General features: G+C 35.4%; 1 protein-coding gene across 2 annotated transcripts in view; it reads left to right on the top strand.

Annotated features, from left to right (window-relative positions):
• mirr (iroquois-class homeodomain protein mirror) overlaps positions 1-20,706 on the top strand; it is a 63,743-nt gene that overhangs the window by 25,493 nt on the left and 17,544 nt on the right. The window contains exons 2-3 of one of the 2 annotated variants that reach the window (XM_073074536.1): positions 6,308-6,640; positions 11,564-11,673. In XM_073074536.1, the coding sequence (XP_072930637.1) occupies positions 6,308-6,640; positions 11,564-11,673 (443 nt within the window). The remainder of the gene's footprint in view (positions 1-6,307; positions 6,641-11,563; positions 11,674-20,706) is intronic. The other variant, XM_073074537.1, reaches the window with a different exon arrangement.

Below are 20,706 nucleotides of genomic sequence, written 5' to 3'. Positions count from 1 at the left end.
CGTGCTGGATCGTGAAATTTCTATTTTGATAGGAATGGATAGTATTTGTATTAATAATGGACGTAAGGCTAAGGATTTTTATCTATCTCAATCGATTTTATTTTTTTCTTTGGTTTGGTAACTATCGACGAGCTTTAGGGTTATCAAAGAAATCCTTAAATTTTTATTTTACGAATAATGTAGAGTTGTGACTGCATCGAATAAAATGGCGATTCAAGCGTGGCCTTTACATATTATGTTATGGAATTATATACTTAATTATTTTCTAATACAAGTGAAAATTAATAACTACCTGAATTAAAAATGATTTAAGTATCGTTACATTATAAACTGACGACTATCGTTGATATACGATATAGTCATAAATCGATGCGTCTAAATATCGAGGAGCGTAACCGTGGTTGTTAAACAAATTATTTTATTATGGATTCTAATCACTGCAATTAACCCGATGTAAAACCGATGAAAAAATGTACCAGATAGGAATTATTCGCATACGGTTTTCTCAAGGCGCGGAATGTCGAGCGCAGCGCGGCGTGACGCTCACGCGGTCTTATCTGCAGATCTATCAAATTGTGATGCTTTTTCTTCGGCCGACTACGCGCGAAGGATTATGGGGGAATGCCGGCACTCCAGCTATTCGAGCACGAACATTGTCTCGACTGCGCCTAATAGCTTAAGCTAAGCTATGGTACCACAAATTAATGTACGTCTACATGTGCCGTACCACTTTTGTACGTCTGTACTGATGCCGGTTTTCCGCGCCGATTGTCGGTACCGTTTCTTTTGTCCTAATAGCTTTAGTATGATAATTAAACTGATCTTATTAATAAAATGTAACGGTATTGGTTCATAAAGCGAAATTCATCAAGTTAGTAAAATTAGAATATGAAGTCTTTAACATATTAAAGTAGTCAACTTTATGATTAAGACCTGTCACACTTATATACGTGACGAAATGGTATAAATTGCACATTAAGTAGGTACGTATCACGACTAACACTTCTATTTAATTACACATACGATGTATAATTTGTGGCCAATGACAGATTCAGTCTGATCAGTAAACAGCCGGTCCATAACGCTATCTCGATCAATTGTGCGGTTAGGTAACAGATTGATGACTGGAGCAGACTGATTTAGTTAATGCAGCTCCCAGATATCATTAATGATCAATACCATTTAAACAGCGTAATTAGTTTCTAATCGCGGAGATAATGTTTATGCTGAATTAATCCGCTAACTAGCACGATGCGGCACTTCTATGAATGATATTAGCTACAATTACCCGACGACCCATCTTATCAATGCTATAGTAAAATTTGTTGTCAACTTAACAAGGCCGTTTTGTTGCGTCTTCGACACATATCGCTCTATGTTGCTACTAACTCATGTTTCGTGTATTATGCAATATTGTTGTCACGTGTCAATTGTTGAAATATTTCACATCTAAATATACACAATGAATGACCGCTGCCTCATGCATGATTAGGTATGAAATCTCATGTGAAACATAATTTCACGTTACATGGATTTTTTAACACATTATGATGAAATCATTCTGTTGCTACATTTGATTAAAGATGAGAAATACATGCCTATTTTGGTGTATTCGCCCCAAACTATTTATTTTTCTTTCTGAACAATATAAACAATGGTAAAGTTGTCATTGAATTCGAGTCACAAGAATTCAAGTTCAATGTAAATTTAATAGAGTTTAATGTTGTCGTAACATAAACCTTTTACATAGAATGTTCTGATATTATTTCATGGAATATTTTTAAATGAACTTACACAAAATGCCTTAAACAAAATCTAGTTTTGATTAACATTTTTATTTGTTCAGATTAAGTAAGCGCCTCGGTCTAACGCATTAGCAGGAAAGCCGAATTATTCCTGTACGGGAGATGCCTTATCGTAAATTTAATACTTTAATGATGCCTACCAAAGGCCTTGCTTTGATAAAAACCGTCGCGACAGGTACCGCGTCCATCCGCGTCACCGACGGTTAGCAACCAACATGTCATCGGTATTTTTTGCCCTTCTGATGTCTTTAACGAAATTCATGTCATTGGGTCCGATTTCTCTAAGATTAACTTTTTTACATTATTTGACAAATAGACCGGACCCTTATACGCCCGAATATTCAGTTACATGGTTTAACACTTAAAAGGGCTTAACGACTCTAACACATCCTGCGGGTTACGATAAAAAAAGACGACAAAAAGAGAATATACCTCGTGTTTGTTTTTTAAAAGATGTCTGCACGAGATAAGGTGCAGCGGCACTTTAATCCTACAGCCGTTCGATATTTGAAAAGGATATGATGACAAGTTTTTTGTTCTCTTTATCTAATAAACACGTATATGTAAGTGCGTAAGCAATAGTTTGGTACGTCTAAGTCCCGTGTCTTGATAAATGGACGCATGTTGTGCTCTATGCGTTATCGTCCGTTTTGCTGCAACACCAATACACGTCTCCGTTGTGATAAACTTCGCCCATTTGCTCATTCATTTTAGATGCCCAATTTACGTATCAATGACTCTTATGTGCACTGTGTTTATATGGACTGGTTTCGTTAGAGTGTACTTTGTATATCGATTCCGAATGAATGTCTTATCTTTATTTGTTCTCGTATCAGCTTCAGCAATTATTTTGCAAATGTACCTAAAGTTAATAAACACCATTAGCCTTTACACTATCGACTGCCCCAAAATTAACTTCAAATATTATTAGGCCACTAAATGGCCTGTTTTCAAAATAAAAACAGCTACTACCTACGCATTTTAAATGTATAGAATTTTAACTACCCAAATAAGTTATGACGAGAATAGACGTCGGAAGACAAAATTAGATAACGTTTTTTAGATTCCAATATTTCTTAAAGTAGATTTAAACATGCGTTAGTAATATAATTTTAGGTATATCTCGTATTCTCTTATAAACATAGTTTACATTGTGTCCTTTAAAGAAATAAAAAGAAAAAACATCGTTACATTTTCTCAATACATATTTATTTTACAATCGAATTTTCGTAAGTTAAAAGTGGAATATCTTTAATTTAATTTAAACCTGAATGCATAAATATTATTTTACATTGGAATTGTAAATTTAATTATTATCTTTAAAATTATCCAATCTACTAAATTTAAAATAACAGGTGTTACTGATGTTCTCTGCGTACCAGATTTATCCAGGGGGCCTACCACCATCTTGTAAAAGCTATCATAGTTCAGGATAGTTGTATTTCCTCCTTGAAACAGTAAAATATTCCGTCAAACACAGTTGAACAAACTTGAGCCCTTATTATTTTTCGCTTCTCCACTGTGTAAAACCAACTGAAATTGTCACATTTTGCTTAAAAAGTTAAAAAGAAAAGTAAAAAAAGCAAGAAAAGTAAAAGTATGATTAAAATAATAGTATTGTTTTAAGAGATGGTAGTAACCCCCCAGTTCTCTTTTCCTAAGCAAATTTCACGGTTTTGTAGTAGTTTAAATTGAGCATAAAATACTTGTTTGAGTGTGAAGCAAGCAACTGTTGCACATGTTCGGGTAATTTTGAGCCTCATTTCTATTTGTCGTACGAAATAAGTGTAACAATTATTCCCGTATTGATGTTAGATGAAACATTTTAGTTTAAGTTTGCTTATTCTTCATTTCTGTTCATTCAAATGTAGTCTAGGGTGTAATTTAACATATGCTTATAACTTATATATTATACAAATAGACAGAAAAGATGAAGCAACTCTCATCTGAGTTAATATTATATAGGTTACTGTTATGGATCCATAAACGAGTAGGTATTAAAAATAGTAAGACCTAAAACAAAATTTCTAAGTTTATTATTTAGATATCGGTAAAATAAGAATTTATGTTTTATTTATTATGAATTTAAGTAAGAAATTCGTATTATTTTGGTGTCACTACCTATTTTATATGTTTGATAATTAATAATATACCACAATATATACATAGCATTAACAAACAACCAAACGCACCTACAATATCGATTAGGCCTCCCGCACAAGAGGCACGCGATCCAATAGGTATGCGGACGGCCTAAACATCAAATCTGTGAGTGTGAAACAAACATCTGTCGCATCCGATGTCGAGATTATTGCCACTCGAGACGCAAGTTCCCTCTTTGTCTATCATTATGAGCCATGAGTGTTTCCATTGGGCGTCGGATTTTTTGCCACTATTTGTTTATTTTGGTTAAGTGCCATTTTATGTAAGTTGAACTGTTAATGTTTGTTTTGAAAGATTCATACTGAGTTGAGCTTATAATGAGAGAATTAAGGGCACTCGAACTAAGCTAATGAAAATTTTGTATTTTTAATGATGTGAAGAATAATAAAAATCAACTAAATTATTATGATATCGTTGCCTGAGCGAACGAGATTCGTTCGACGTCATAAGTACCTATCCTACATTATTTTTTCAGTGTACCTATATAATATATATCCTCCAAAAAATGCAAAACATTCCGGGAACATCTAGGCTAACAATGCATTATTTTGTTTCCATACAATGCCATATTTAGTTTTTATAGCGTTAGATGGCGTCATAAACGTAAGAAGTAGGTATTTATTTCAACAATTATTTTTGTGTCCTGTAAGTATTAAAACGAACTAGGGAGTATTAATGTATGTACCTATATTAACTACATACAAATGTCGTTTACATACCTACTATGTATGTAGGTATGTAATAGGTATGTAAGAATCCCGCGTTCCAACAATAAAACGCCTACTTAGATAAAAAATGGCATGGCAAAAAAATTTAAACAAAGTATTTAGATATAACTAACTAAATATGATACGACATGTACACCAACACCGGTGGAATATGTATTTAACGCAAACGTTATACGAGTTCTACATATAAAATGCGGACATCCGCGCCCCGCAATGGCCGACAGGGTGGATAAATAAAGCATGCTGTAGTACAGATATTATGTCGTACCATCCAACACTCGTAACGTTTGAGCGGATTCAATCCCTTTAAAGCACCGGCGTCAATTCCAGCCACATACAGTACAGATCGATATCATCTCTATTGCGAGCGTCGTTAGGTCCACGCGCAACCTCATCTACCTATCCCCGGAACCCGCGGCTATACTACAATGTTGTGAGCAAGGATTAAATAACTATGCAGGGTATGTAATGTAGGTAATGCAGGGATTCAGCGTTTAACGGCTTCGGGATTACCTCAATAATTCCGGCACAATAAATGTTTTTAGCCCACGAAGCGACGCCATAGGTCGAAATTTTCAGCGATAAAACATGGCGTTCAGTTCGCGTGCTGGGGGCGATACTGAAGCCATATCCGATGCGAACGGTCACAGTCCCGGCTTAGGCCGGTCGACCGCGGCTGACATTACAGAGCTTATGGCCGCCGTACCACCTTCTTACATAATTATAGGCTAAAATAAAATACAAAGGTCTCGCAAGCGAATTTACATGAGTGCTTACAAACCGTGACACCTTATTAGGTAACCGTGAGTCCACGTCCACTAATATATCACTCACATTATTACTGTATCAAAGATTTATATTCAAAGACGATTTATTCTATCCGGAAACATCCTATAACAACACGGATGGGAAGGACACAAAGGAGGTTTAATTCTTATTTTCTTTCGACTACGTAGCTGACAGGGACTTGAATCGTGAGCCGTCGGGTGGCATTTCTCGGTTTCTAATCCTATTGAGAACATAACGATTGTTAGGCCAGAGACCATTTTTCATTCGAATGACAAATATTTAGAAAGTTATTTATCCACGTATGAATCTGCTGCTCGATTAGTGGGACCGTACGAGCACCCGCTTTGTGTGGACTTGCGGATGTTTATTCTGCGACCGCGACATTGATTCAGGTAGTCCCACAAATAAATCTATTATAACAACAATGTCCCTTCCCGGTCCCATTGTCGGCATCGAATCCGCCAGTCCGATCACATTAGTGCTGCGACGACGCGTAATCTAATTTCTTCTCACAATGCATAAAAAGGGTTTCGCGAGCGTGTCCAATTTGCGTACGAATTGTCGACTGACGAAGCGAGCGACGCCCACAGTTTCTCATACACCCTTGCCGCTTGCATCGTTAAATCCTCATTTGTTATCCATCATCGCTTAACACTTTTTAATACTATTATTAGACGCGCGCGCCTGAATAGATAATGACGTAAACATTACAAATTTGCATTGCGATTAGCTGTGCGCCAGGAGGCCTCCAAACACCGTCAATGCAGCAATAGCGAATGTGAAAACGCGCCATAAAGGCATTTCAAAATTTGCAACTTACAGAGCACCATATCGACAGCCTCCAACAGTCCGCCGCCGGCGCAGGCGGGGATGAGCGGGGGAGCGGGCGGCGCGAGCGGGGCGGCACGGCCGAGCTCCCCGGCTGCGGCCGCACCGCGCTGCTGCGACACCGGTCGACCTATATTCCAGGATCCGATCACAGGGCAGACCGTATGCTCCTGCCAGTACGAGTTCCTCAACTACCAGCGGCTGGCGTCGGGCGTGCCGCTGTCCATGTACAGCGCGCCCTACACGGACGCCGCCGCCACCGCCGCCGGCATGGCTGCCTACTTTCCGGCGCTCGCTGCCGACCAACCACCGTTCTACTCAAACCCTGTTAGTAATAACCTATTCTAACTACTTTATAATTCTTCTAATCTTGCACTGTATTTTGTATGTAACTAATGGTAGGTACCTATTATAGTAAGTATTACATCTGCAAAAGGTATGTATATGAACAATATGTAAGATCTACAAATAAAGAAGTCATTTTAATCAAAGTAATGATGATATAATTCATTAATACAAAGTTGCAAACATATATGTTCATATCATTTTTACACAAAATCTTGTGCACGAGTCGCACCACCGTTTCCGATTAATATAATCATAGCCTATTGATAATTACACTTAATGCGTGATCATTTTGCACCTAATTAGTTTTGAAGTCATAAATATTAATAGACTAAATTACAATGCTAATAAAGTATGTCTAGGCGTTAATGTTACAACAAACACATCTATTAAAATATTTAATTTTGATCAAAATATCACGTGAATATAATCTACTGATCTCCGGATATGAATCTTAAACTATTTTATAAGTATGAGATTTAGAGTGATAGAATTATTATTGACGTTCAGAATGAATTCTGTAAATAATCTACTTTGAATAAGATATTTTTGATTTTAATTGTCTTGTGGTAATTACCAGTTTACCCTTATTACAAAACGCACTCTTAAAACACACAGACATAAAGGTAACAACATAATTTTCATGTAATTTGAAACTTTTTAATATATCAATATGAAGGCCTATCCACCGATACCTACATACATATGTATTTATCTTATAGCTTTACAAATAATCATAGACAAATAATACAACTGGCGATGATATTTCCCTTATAATAATCTTTAATTTAATTGATATTAAATTGACTTCTATAATTATGATAAACAATTATCAGCACTTTTACCAAAATCAACGGCGGTAGCCTGTAACTCGTTAATACCTTCGTGATACGCCTGTTTCGGCAGGTATATCTTTAAGTGTCTGATTGGGATCTTAATATTATGGAATTCATTATCAGTTGGTCCTATTTATAGCTACATTAGCATACATTTTTTCAATCACGACTCCGATTTAAAAGTTGTAATGGCACTTATTAACTCCGCACATACCTGATCACACATCCATGTTATGGTATCTTTTCTTTTAATGGCGATTTCATCATGACCGACTTACTCCATAAAATAGACAATACCTAATTTGCCCGACCTTTCGAATTGCACCTGCCTTACGAGTCGCCGTGGTTCGTTCGCCGTGACAGGTCAAACCACGCTCGAAAACACTACGATTCGAGGCTTATTTTTAAACCACACGGTTAGTACTTAGTAGTAGATATCCATCGTTTCGTAAAGTAACGAATTCCACCAGCTTTAATGCTCACTACAAACTTATTTTACAAATATCCTCGTCATTATCAGTCTTGTTAATAACGTTTACACGACATATTATAATTAATCAGGAAAGATCAAGTGCTTACACACACTGACCTCCTCGTGTTGATGGACGCTTATTATTACCTCTCCAAATATTTTACTGACCCTCATTATCCAATAACGTCTGTTAACTTAATCGTAGGAAGCCTCGACTATAATTAATTGGTTTCACAAAAGCTAATACCAAATCACAGCACGAAAGCGAGATATCATCTAAATGAAAGGGATTAAAAGTCTACAGGAGAGCAGCTTACAATTTATTATTCTGTTCTTTTTCTACTTACCCACTATAAAAGGCATTACCTTAAAATAATTAGGATCTGATGTCAAAATAGTCCCTTAGAAGCGGCTATAAGAATCCTCCACTGTGTTAAGTAGACGCAACAATAAGCTTTATGGTATAAAGAATACGCATAAATTAGAATCGTAATCCGATGATGTATGTTCTTTTGTACATCACACAAAAAGTTGTATTCTACCTCGGTCGGGTTTAATAACTTAATACGTTTAACAATTCCTTTCTCAGAGATTAATATTATAAAGCCGAGATTCCACAGTGCTTGCCCGGTAGGAAAGATTAAAAAAAATAGACCGACGTGATAACATCAATATTAGGGCCAACACCTCGACGTACTCGTTTTTTCGTGTACTAAACTTCCGAGGAAATAGTGTTTTGAATCCATTAACATATTGTTTTAAAATTAAAACAGAACTTCACACGTGAAAACTAATATGAATGTACGTTTGATATCATAAAAGAGAGCGGTGTCGGTTTGAGGCTTACCGCCGACCGCGTGTGGGTGACTTTGAATGATAATGATCATAACAACATAAAAGTAGCCACGGCACGTAATATATGACGCGTAGTAAAACTTTTGGAGGAAGGTGTTAAAAGGTGGGGCCGTGAACGTGTCCCGACAGATGATTCAATCATTCATGGAGATATGATCATTTATCATCGTCGGTGGCGAAAGTGTTAACTTGAACCGCCCGACTCCTCGCCTTCAATGGGATCCTGCCTTCGAGTCGTTTTTTCGTTCACGCCTTTATTTCATCTACAATTTATTATCCGTTTCCATTCGGAGGTAATCCACAAACTTATCCAAACTACGTTCTTCATTCACAAAGGAATCAAAATTTATCAGATTAAGTTGTATAGATCGTGTAAATATAGTAAGGAATTTTATAAATAAAAGTTGAAACGACTGAACGTGTTTCGCTTATATTATAATATCCTTAAATATTATAGGTATACCTACTCAATAACTAACTTAAAATTTTTATTCGTTTCATTCGCACACGTGGTGCCGTCTTCGCAGGAAGTATGGCGTATTGAAAAAAATAATAATTTATAGTTCTAATGAAGCGCTTCGAAAATAAATCCCCGTTTTGCTGTCTAACAACTCTTAATAGATTTGTGGTTAGCGGCGATCATAATTCATAAAGATGTTACGATGTATGACACATTGACTAATTCATGAATTTCACGTGTGCTGGCTCGAGCAATAAAAAGATTTAGTTTATTAATATTGTCGTCGAATATGTACAGTAGTGAAGGCATTATGCTATTTGAATACGTAATAACCAAAACTATTAGTTCATCGCTCTGCTACCGAGTATAAAATAATTTTATTTGTATTTTGTTACTGAAATTTGTTGTCCTACACAATGCCACAGACTTTAAAAAAGCCAAAATTGTAAGTCAATTTACTCACGCAATTTACTTACGCAAGACCAAAAATTAATCATGCGACTTCAACAAAACCATAAAACGGAGGCCGAAATCAAGAGCAGGAGCATGAAAGAAATCGACTCAAACACCATTGAGGTTAACAATAACATCATTGACACTGCGAAAAGAGGTCATAACTGAATGCGTCGTCGACTCTCGTCATGCACGTTTTAACATTTAATTACTTTTATGAAGTCGGTTGAAAGACCTATTGCCTCAAGCGACGACGTTTCGAGAGCCCCGCGATACCTGCGCTTGCGTGTCAACCGAATCGTTCAACGGATTATAAAATTATTCGTTCCATAAAAATATAGCTAGTTGAACATATTATTAATGTTAATGGGATTATAGCCGAGTTCCATTAAGCTTATAATGTTGGTACCAATAAAAATTACGATCATATTTTTTGTACGGAACGTCGGTTTCACGTAACCAATGGGTATGTTTTTCATCTATTAACTGCTAAGCTAGATACTATATCACACAATTTACAAACATTTCATTCTGAACGCATCTCAAGACGTAAAAGAGTAACTACGGGCCATCAATTTCTTATCGCGACGTGAGGCGTGCAAGCAAATTTACAAAGCCTTAACGCGGCAAGTGGGCAAATAACGTTACACCGAACAATAAATCCGGGTAACTGCAGATTCGCGTCACAGCTTAGCCCGATTATTTGAAGTAACAGAAAACTGGAATTATATCAGAGAGGTCGAAGCAACAAAGAGCGACAGCCCGACTGGATTACGCTGTCGTACTTGAGTAAAATTTATTATCGGATTTTCGATTCGGCCACCAATGAAGTTGTTGGACAACAAAATCTTTTGATAGATTTATCCTGGTTGACCGCATTAAGACTCGCTCCTGAGTTATTTTTAATGCGTCGCTATAAATTTTTGGACCCTCTGTCCTTTAGTGACTGAGTGGAAGAGTTCTTACGCGATTTTCAAACACAAATTGGCTATTAATAATTCGGGATTTTAGTTTTGATCGTAACGATATGTTATCACCATCATTTATGAACTGAATAATAAAACAAACTTTTTTTCAACATATAGCTACTTATATTAGATAAGTATTTATTTGCTATAGCTAAACGATAAACAAAATATTAATCGTCATTTGTAAGTTGCATAGTAGTCTTTATATCTATCCAAAGGGTATCTTGTAACAAAATCATATATTAGAATTTGAAGCCATTAGTATGAAGTTTAAACAAACAAAAAAGATACATTTGTCTAACGGGAGATGATTGATGCATACGTCGTCTATCTTCGACCATTAAATAATAATAGTTAAGACGGAACACTAAAACGATCGATCAAGAAATCAATCCGTTGAGGTGCATTCTGGTAATGGATTAAGTTAAAGCTACCGGAAACGAGAAAGGAGATATTATGGTTCTGTGTGATGAATTTATAGGTGTGTTTGTTGTTAATATATCAAGTTTAAGTACTTGCAGTAACATAGAAGGAATTTGATGTTTGAATAAAGAAACAATTGGAAGAGCTGAAATTAGTTACTAGTATAAATAACGATCTTAGATTTTTTTATAAATCTTACATTGGTTATAAAGAGAACTGAATGTTGTGTATTTTAAAATCAAACACATACTACAGACACATGTTTAAATGTCATTTCAAGAAGACATAACACAGTAAACGATGTTTTTGTTAATATTAATAGGAATAGGTACATTTTTTAAGAATCTCAACTATTCCTTTTATTTTCCGAAAATTTAAAAATATACAAATTCATAACGTAGCAATATTGATATTAATATTCGTAATCCATTTTAACAGGCTGCAGGAATTGAACTGAAAGAAAACTTAGCGGCTAGTGCAGCGAGCTGGCCCTATCCGGCGGTATACCACCCTTACGACGCAGCATTTGCTGGCTACCCATTCAACGGGTAAGTTGCATTTATTTATTTATAACACTAATATTATTTTGTTAATGTATTGAGTACTACCTGGCGACCTAATACTAAGTAATCTTTTAAAAACTACAGGTAACGTGATATTAAAGTTGTTTTTTAAGTTGCCATTTAGGAAACAATTTTTTATTCCTTTCTATGAAGATCATTCAAATCTAGGAATGCCACAGGAATTCCTCTGTTATTCTAAATGCTCATAGACAAAAATGAACACTTATCTTTATGTGATTTCGTTAAAATAAATTATAGGTACCTACGTACTTGATTTCAGAAATCTCATAAAATTCATCGCCTTAGGTAGGTAGATTTTTTTATAATATAGGAGTATCAGACGAGCATGCAGTCCACCTGACGGTAGGTGGCCACTGCTGCCCATGGACATCTGTAATTAACCCCAGATAGGATAAGATATTCCTACCTGAGATCGGCCACAGATGCGCCGCTACCCCTGTGGATTAAGCTGGAACGCCTCGGGAAAGTATGTCTCCCTTACCACACCCTTCAAACCAAAACACAGCAGCGCTTAACACTGTTGTTATGAGGTAGGAATAGGTGTGGCGGTGGTGCCGCCAGAGTTAAACCACAAAAGGTTCTACCACCATGAACTACTACTAAACTGATGAGAGATGAGGTACTACTAAACTGAATACAAGTTTAATATTTTTTAAAACCACAAGAATTCACAAAGGGAAACAATGCGAGTTATTTTTAAATACATGTCAGTAGGTAAGTAGATTGATACAATCTACGTTTCAAGATTTAAATCGAATGTGTTTTGTTATGTGTATGTGTGTAGATTTATTTTTGGTCGTCTTTATCAAGTAGAAACTAAAGTGACATTGTTATTATGAAAATTAGTAAGAAAAATAATAACAAAAACGGTTTCACTTTAAAATAGTTAGTCATAAAGAAACCGTATAAGAGATTCTCACAAAGAACCACACTTATGCCACAAATCACTGAGTTAAAAATCCCTATATCTATTTTCTCCTACCTCTATAGCGACAGTGCCAATGAAAGTTACGCTTGGCATAATTAATTTATCAGGTCTTAAAATCGAGCTTCCTCCGTATTGAGCTTCAAAAATTGCAGCTAGCCTGCACCGACTACATGCACGTTATAGACGTGCAAATCTCTAAAAAGAGAAATCACGATTAATGCCGGGCAGCTTGGTCCTCCCTATGCAACGTCAATTGAATTCCCCTGATCACATTTCTCTCTTTGTAGGCTAAGCTTCGGGAACATTATTCAGCAGAAGTGGACACCGCTTTCCGCTCCAATCTCGTATCGTTTTTAAGCGTTCTTGCAAATTAGACCAAGTGCAAAGCGTCGCTGATAGTCGGAGCGAGTGCGTTGATATGAAGAAATCATTATCACAATCGATATGTGTATCGGTGTAGGTAGATCGTTGGAGACAACGCTCTTATGTAAGGCGATAGCGGCAACAGTAAAGGTCACAAAACATGAGTTTATTAGATATGAATGTTGTATCAGATTTATCGGAGCTGTATCGGTGTTTGTCGGCACGGCGAACATGGAAACATGGCGTCGTACGATACCTAAATTCGTAATCGCTATCGATCACATTTTCATGAAATTATTTTGTACTTAGCCACAATTACTCAGAGTTTGATTAAATTATCATGTATAGATCCGCCATACTTATTCATTATCGCCATTATTAAAACAATCTGTCCGGGTGCTGTACTGTGTCTGGTACGTAAGAAGGGTTTTAGGGCTTGGGCTACAATAAGTGGTGCTGTGATAACAATCGGGTTAGTAGACTTCATGTAAATAGGGAAAATCATGGAGAACTCGAACTCAAGTGTAGTACCTATTGTTATAGAGGAGAATTTCTAACTCCGTGTTTTAAAAAATAATGATAAGCCGGTTGAAACACTTATGTTTAGATAATAACTAATCATTTTATTATGAAACGCACATGAATTAGACTTATATCAATCGAGAGTGCTGATCATACCTTTTACAGCTCATAATGGTAATAATGGTATAAGCTGTTGGTCTGATATGAAGCGATCCACTAAGATTAACCTATTTGTAATCACCCTTTAATAGAATTCCAATCGAATGCAAACGTCCGTATGAAGTAGTTACCATTTAACATTTCTTTTGTTATTTCTGTTGACGTTGATAAAGGCTTTATATTTACCTACAACTTTAACAAAAAATGTATAGGTAGGTATTTTAATATTTCGTTCTTTCTGATTGGTTGACTTGCTAACCTTATTATGCAAGCATAGTTTATATTTAATCAGCTTCCTTATATAAAAATAAAATATACCATAATTGCTTATATCTGTGATTAAGACCGGTCATTATAAATAAATGTTTCTAAATACAATAGCAGCATTTATTACGTACTAATCAAGGTTAATATAAAAAGCTAAAACAACGCATTACAATTTGATTCATGAAAGTATAATAGCACTACTTTCTAAGAAATATAGTTTCAAATAAGTTTTTAATTATATAATTGTTGACATTTCAATTTTCTTAATTCGCAATTTACAGGCAGTAATAAAGAACATAAATATTAACGTGCTACATAATTATTTCTCAATATTTCCAAGAATATTAAGAACTCAATATGAATAATATAAGAATGGTGTGAGATGAGACTTAAATTCCCAAGGGCTGCTATTCTTTCTTACATAAAAAGTATAAGCAACAAAATTAAAGCGGGAATAAAAGTTGTTGAGCGTGCAATAAAACTTCTCAAGTAAAACACAAGAAAAAGACAGGTTCCAAAATATTTTTTCCTCTCTACAATTCCGTAATGAATCTCCATAATTACGTATGAAACGATTCTCCAGGTGTCTAGTTAATGTATTTAAATTTTAGTACCTGCGAGTCCTTCAAGCGCTCGGCCCATACTGGTCACATTAAGTGTATAGATATGCGCGCTGAGTAAAGCCTGACACTTTTTTCAGTCCATCTTTATTGATACCCATTAGCTTAACGCCTAGTACTTCACATAGGTACTATTATTTTTTGCTAAATTGCTAATTATGGGTAAATGTCGGCGCATAGCTATTGATCGCATTGCAACTAGGAAAACCGAGTGCGACCACGTTCTCATGATCCGTTTTTGCCGCGTGTTCGTCGTGCCACGGCAGTGTATTATAATTATCTTCGCTAACTCCAGTATAAAAGATGTTACATGATTCTTCTATTACAATATAAATACTCTCACTAACAAGTGCCGCAAAAAGCACTGTTTTACTAACGTTCATGCGTCGGCGGTTTCGACCACGGTTAACTAGAAATGTTGGACAAGTATTAATAACATTCTCGCTTCTCAGGTGCTTTGTCATCCTTGTCTTCGGTGCATTTTCTACCCACAACGATTTGCTTTGCCGAGGCGCCCCTTCCTTATACGTATTCTGTATCTCAAGAATTTCTGTTCGGATTTACGGTATGATTATTATCGCCTGATGGATCAGTTCGAATTAAGTTTCGTTTATAAATAGAAAGTAAACTTCTATCCATGCTATAGACACTTTTTGTAATTGATTAAACATCTAATAAGGATGTGCAGAACGTAAATCACTTCGGAAACCTGATCGCAGTGCAGTCCCGTGTAGTATCGATGATTAAAGAGGTGCAAAAAGATTATAAATGAAATATTTATGCCACTTATAAGTGAACAGAACCGTGGTTTCTTGCGAAGCAGGAAAAAAGCTGGAAACAGCGATAATGAGAGAGTATATCGTTATTTATACCTTAGACAATCTTAGTAGTTCGAAAATGTTTACCATTAATTTGATGTCAATTTTTTATGATCAGTTTATTTCAAAATAATATTCTTGCAACAGTGTGTTTCAAAAATTTCTCTTAAGTGATATAGGTACCTAACCACTGATCTGGAAGATCGTGCAACCCTAAAAAAAGATTCAGTTACGATGCGCATGAGCATTAAAGCCTATTAAACGTCTCATAATATATCAATTGATGATTCAACATTTGTATAGTGCCGTCTATAACACATTTATTTTATTTTTCTAACGATTAGTTGCTGATGGCCACATCTACTTTACCTTACCAACTACGAGTAGATTAACCAACTTAACCAAATCAACATCTGCTGTTATGAGATAGAAGTTAATGTTATAAATAATTAAATCTATGAGACTTAGATCAATCGATTTGAATTTCCCTTCAAAGTCTTAGCTCTATCAAAATGTTCATTATTGTTTTATATGTGCAACCCATCAAAATAAAAAGCTATAGAATTCAGTCGCACGACATCACATGTAATCTTCATCGACGATGATTCAATTTCACATAGAGGTTGCGTGTTCTTTACTGTTCACACAACATTGAAATTTGATTGTATCCATCGCAGTCGTGAGATGCAACTATAACAAGAGTTTGATGCATCGTACATATTAGTCGCAGGCGTGAACGCGTGTGATTTATATGTTTTTAATTGCGCTGCAGCGCAGAACGGCTGAATGAATATAGATTGAACAATTGGTGCATTCGCTTCCAGGAAGATAATACCGAAGGTATGTTCATCCTTTCATTGTATTTAGAATAAAGGAACTTAGAAATACGATTATCATTATTATTCCACGTAATATAACTATTTTAAGTCAGAATAAGAATGTTTTGTTTTCAATCTCTATATTTACTTTGCCCTATTTCCTTTGAAGACAGAAATACTAGATGTGGTTAAACACTACTTAATTTTACTATGACAACACACAATCACAAAAAAGACTGGAGTTATCCATAAAAATATAATTAGTATTTAAATAAAACAACACTAAGTATTTAAAGTAGCTAGTAATCACAGGTAGCTGTGATTGGATTGTTTTAATTGATAAATTGGTTTGCTACTGGCGGAAACGATAACAAGATAACGCCATCGATACCAAACGTGAAGTTATATAAACAATTGTAATGTATATTATTTTTATTTTCGGTTTTCACTCTATTTATTTTCAATTTTCTATTCTAACGAATATTGGACAGTAAAAATAAACGAATATGAATTTTATAAAAGTGAGCCCTGTAGTTTATTTCTATAAAATTGAAATAGGTACCATTATTTAAATACTCGTAGTTATCGAATGTGCAGACCATTTGGTAATAAGTGGTCATTGCGTGGTTTATAGCTATGTTAATTAATTAAATGTCACAGTGTTTTAAGTTACTCGTAGTAACATGCATGCAGCTGATGGTAAGATGCCGTACATGCATGCACCCCCAAATAGGATTAGGAAAAATATTGCATCTTCAAACAATTATCATTGACATTTACAATCATGAATATAACTGTAATGTGTATTCTTTTTTATTGGTCTGAATAAGTTAAATTATTAATACCTTATTTATTAACACAAAAGTAATTAAAAATTGTTAAATGCATTTGCATAATATCGTTAATTGACATTAAATACATAAGAATACGTGGGAATTGCAATGAAATTATCTAAAAATATATTTAGATCACAGTTTTAATTGTATACAATTTTTTAAGATATCTTGAGATATATCTCATGACATCTTAAACAATATTGCAGCTAAAATAAATCACACTCCTACATTAAAAACAAAAATAGCGTTACGATTTTTTTATCCCGAAATATATTTTCGTAAGACAGTTTTTGTTTTAGTGGTCAAATCGATTGACACCAATATAAACTTAATTCGGTTCCTGTATATAATTTAGTGTGTGTGTTCACGCTCAATTAATTTTTATCTTTAATAAAATGGATTTGAATGACTTGCTCAAATTTACCAGGGCTGACCTATTAAGAAATATTTTACTAAGCAAATTGCATTGGCAAGTTACCTTTATGTCTATCTATGTACCAAAACTACTAGATGGTTCACATACAAGTTATATGATATAACCTGCACAGATACTTAGCTTTATTAAATACCGGATTTTATTGTAAGCAAATGCAATCCATGATTTATCGCCGGCGGCGTTTTGCAAGACGTGTAATCAATATTTATTTTGCGTTGTTTAGTGGATATTACAATTAAACAAATTAGTCAGATGAATGTATCGGTGTCTTTGAAATAGTCACGATGAATTAAATGTCCGTTCAAACGTCGAATAAATCAGTCTGCCGGTAGACGTAACCAGCGTTAAATAACACAATTAATACGTTGTAAAACGTGGGGTTCCTTCATACTAATGACGGTGTAATAGGCAGTTTTCAAGCGGCAGGTGCGACGCAAGACAACTGGCAGCCTTATCCAGACCATCTCACACTTAATCACTCAACCAATTCATAATGTTATTAAATAAACACGAAACTATACTACAATTAACTTCGATTATGTTTGTAAATGCATAATATGCGGATGTGAGACCATTTGAATTTTACGGCCTAACGCAATCAATTCTAGCGCTAAACCTGTCAATAATTTTTTTTTGATATCGTCCACGCATGTATAATCACGGACTAGTAGGCGTATTATCTTTATATCAACCACATAACATATTCACCATTTAAGGGTCTACCATGCGGGGACCAGAGTTCGATCCACGGTCAAGCACATATCTGTAAGAGCAAGTTGTATCATTCCGGGTGTTTATGTTACTGTCACTCTGTGTGTTAATAAATCCCAGTACGAGGCTAGTATAGAAAACGTTTATTTATTATTTAGAAAAATTGCACCATCCATTTCATCTTTCATATTAAAAAGTGCCTATATTTTACGATGACAAACAACCGGTACTAAGCGTAGCATGCCGCCAAGCAATGTCTATCTATGCACTGATCGCGAGTTGCCTCTGCAGGTGAGATTTAGATAAGAACGACGTCAAAGGCGTATTCATTATGGAATCAACAATTGATTTATGGAATAAGCAATACATCTAAAGGCGACTATAGCCATTGTCGCAAAACGCCAGCCTCCACGAATTTGATTGACTGAATAAAGCTAGAACTCTAAGGATCGAAAAGTTTCAAACGCAAATGCCCGATGAAAAACCAGTTTCTGTTCAACATTAAGTAAGCATTTCAAATGAAGTGTTCGCTAGATCTTCGCGAAACAATAACAAAGCGCTTGTCGGAAATTTCTCACCGACAATTAGCCTGAGGACAGGCTGTCCGGGAACGTAGAGTGACATCGGGGTCGCTGTCGAAATGACTTGAACAAACAAACCCTCTTTAGGCCTCCCCAAACCTCTCGCTTTGACCGGTCACTCACGGTTATTTAAAAACGTAGGTCCTAAGTATGGGCGGGACGTGCTAAATATGAACTATACGTAGAAGACTTCGACAGCCAATGTCAATTATGATTTCAATTCAGCACTAATTGACACTTTCATCATTTGAATCCAAGATTAAGTTGATGAAATTTCAAAAATGATGTGTCCGCAAAGTTATCAGATTTTGACGGGCTGTCCTAAGAACGAAAGTTCATCGTCCGCTCAAATTGGATATTCATTCATTCGGATCCCTGGATGATTCGAAGTATAATTTAACAAGTTCATTCCCTTTTATTAATCATATGCAAATACATCAAGTAAAACAAATGGATTCGTTGTAGGTACCAATATTTCCGGCCGGCCTGTCCTATTGAGGTTTTCAAGGTTAATTAACTGAATTATTCAGCGCTTCGTACAATTTCACTATAACTGTACCCTTACCATGAGTTTTCAAAACATCCCACAATATTACGTTACGTTTACTTAATCCAATATTCTGTTCCGTTTGCTTCAGTAGACTGAGTAAACGTAACAATAAGTAAGTGCTCAAGTCTTTCTGTCTGCCTCACGTGTTCGCAAAAAAGAGAGACAAAACATAAAGCGCCATTTTGTCAATTTAGACATTTAATATTACGTTACTGACACTATAGTTCTGATACAATCCGCTAGGGGCGCTTATTGGAATTTGTATAGGCAAATACGTAAACAAATACCAAAACAGTCATATTTGTCAAAACATAAAAACCCATGGTAAGGGTACTGGACAAATACACTAAAACTAACTACAACTAACTTTAACAATACAACAGGGTGTTAATTTAACCTGCTACTCGTATAATGTTTAGTACAGATTCATACTCGAAGTTGAATTGTAATAAGCGAGTCATACCTACTTATCTGAGGCGTTCCATTGTAGTCTTCAGCGGTATGCTTCTGCGGCTGACCTCAGATAGAACTCGAATCTTATCTAGGGTCCAGTTGTGGTAATAGACACCATCAGATAAACTGTATTCTCGTTTGCTACTCCTAAATATATTTAAAACAAATATATTATCATCGAAAAACGATTTCAAACAACGGTTGTGGATTAGTAATCTCGACCTCAACTAAATTATTTTGTATTAGCATTTTAAAATAAATCATTAATCCATACTAATATTATAAATCCGAAAGTAACTCTGTCTGTCTGTCTGTCTGTCTGGTTGTCTCTTCTTCACGCCCAAACCACTGAACCGATTTTAATGAAATTTTGTATAAAGATAGTCTGAGACCCGAGACATAGGATAGTTTTTATCCCGGAAATCCCACGGGAACTAGGGATGGCGATCTAAGATCGATTAATCGGAGAATCGATCTTTTGGACCCAAAACATCGATTATTTCAATCGATATTAGTAAGTATTGAATCGTAAACTATGCATTTGATCAAGTGATGATCTTTAGCAAAGTTGAAGGTACGAATTTTCAGTTTTATGTATCTTAGTATGTTATGTTATTTTCTTTTAAACGCGGGCGAAGCCGCGGGCTAAAACTAGTAAGTTATATTATAGTAATCATAACATAAATGTAAGTGTCATGACAACAAAAAAAAATATATTTGTTTATTTATCAGTTCGTAGTGAATTACTGAAAACCCTTAATAATTTGTCATCGAAGTTTTAATGTGGTCATTTTACATAGCATTAGTAAGTCAATGACTTCAGCTAATTTAAACACAAAGCAATACGTTTAATGTGTTTGTGTGTAAAAATATTTGTATTCTTGAACTTGAGAACTCAGAGTCAATGTTTTGAATACGGAAATTAGCTTTCTACA

Source organism: Epargyreus clarus, unplaced genomic scaffold (genome assembly GCF_041222505.1).
Source record: "Epargyreus clarus isolate Ecla_fem2 unplaced genomic scaffold, WU_Ecla_fem_2.2 ptg000007l, whole genome shotgun sequence".
Lineage (NCBI taxonomy): Eukaryota > Metazoa > Arthropoda > Insecta > Lepidoptera > Hesperiidae > Epargyreus > Epargyreus clarus.
The sequence above is the reverse complement of the archived record's forward strand: the minus strand, read 5'-3'. Positions and strand labels throughout refer to the sequence as shown.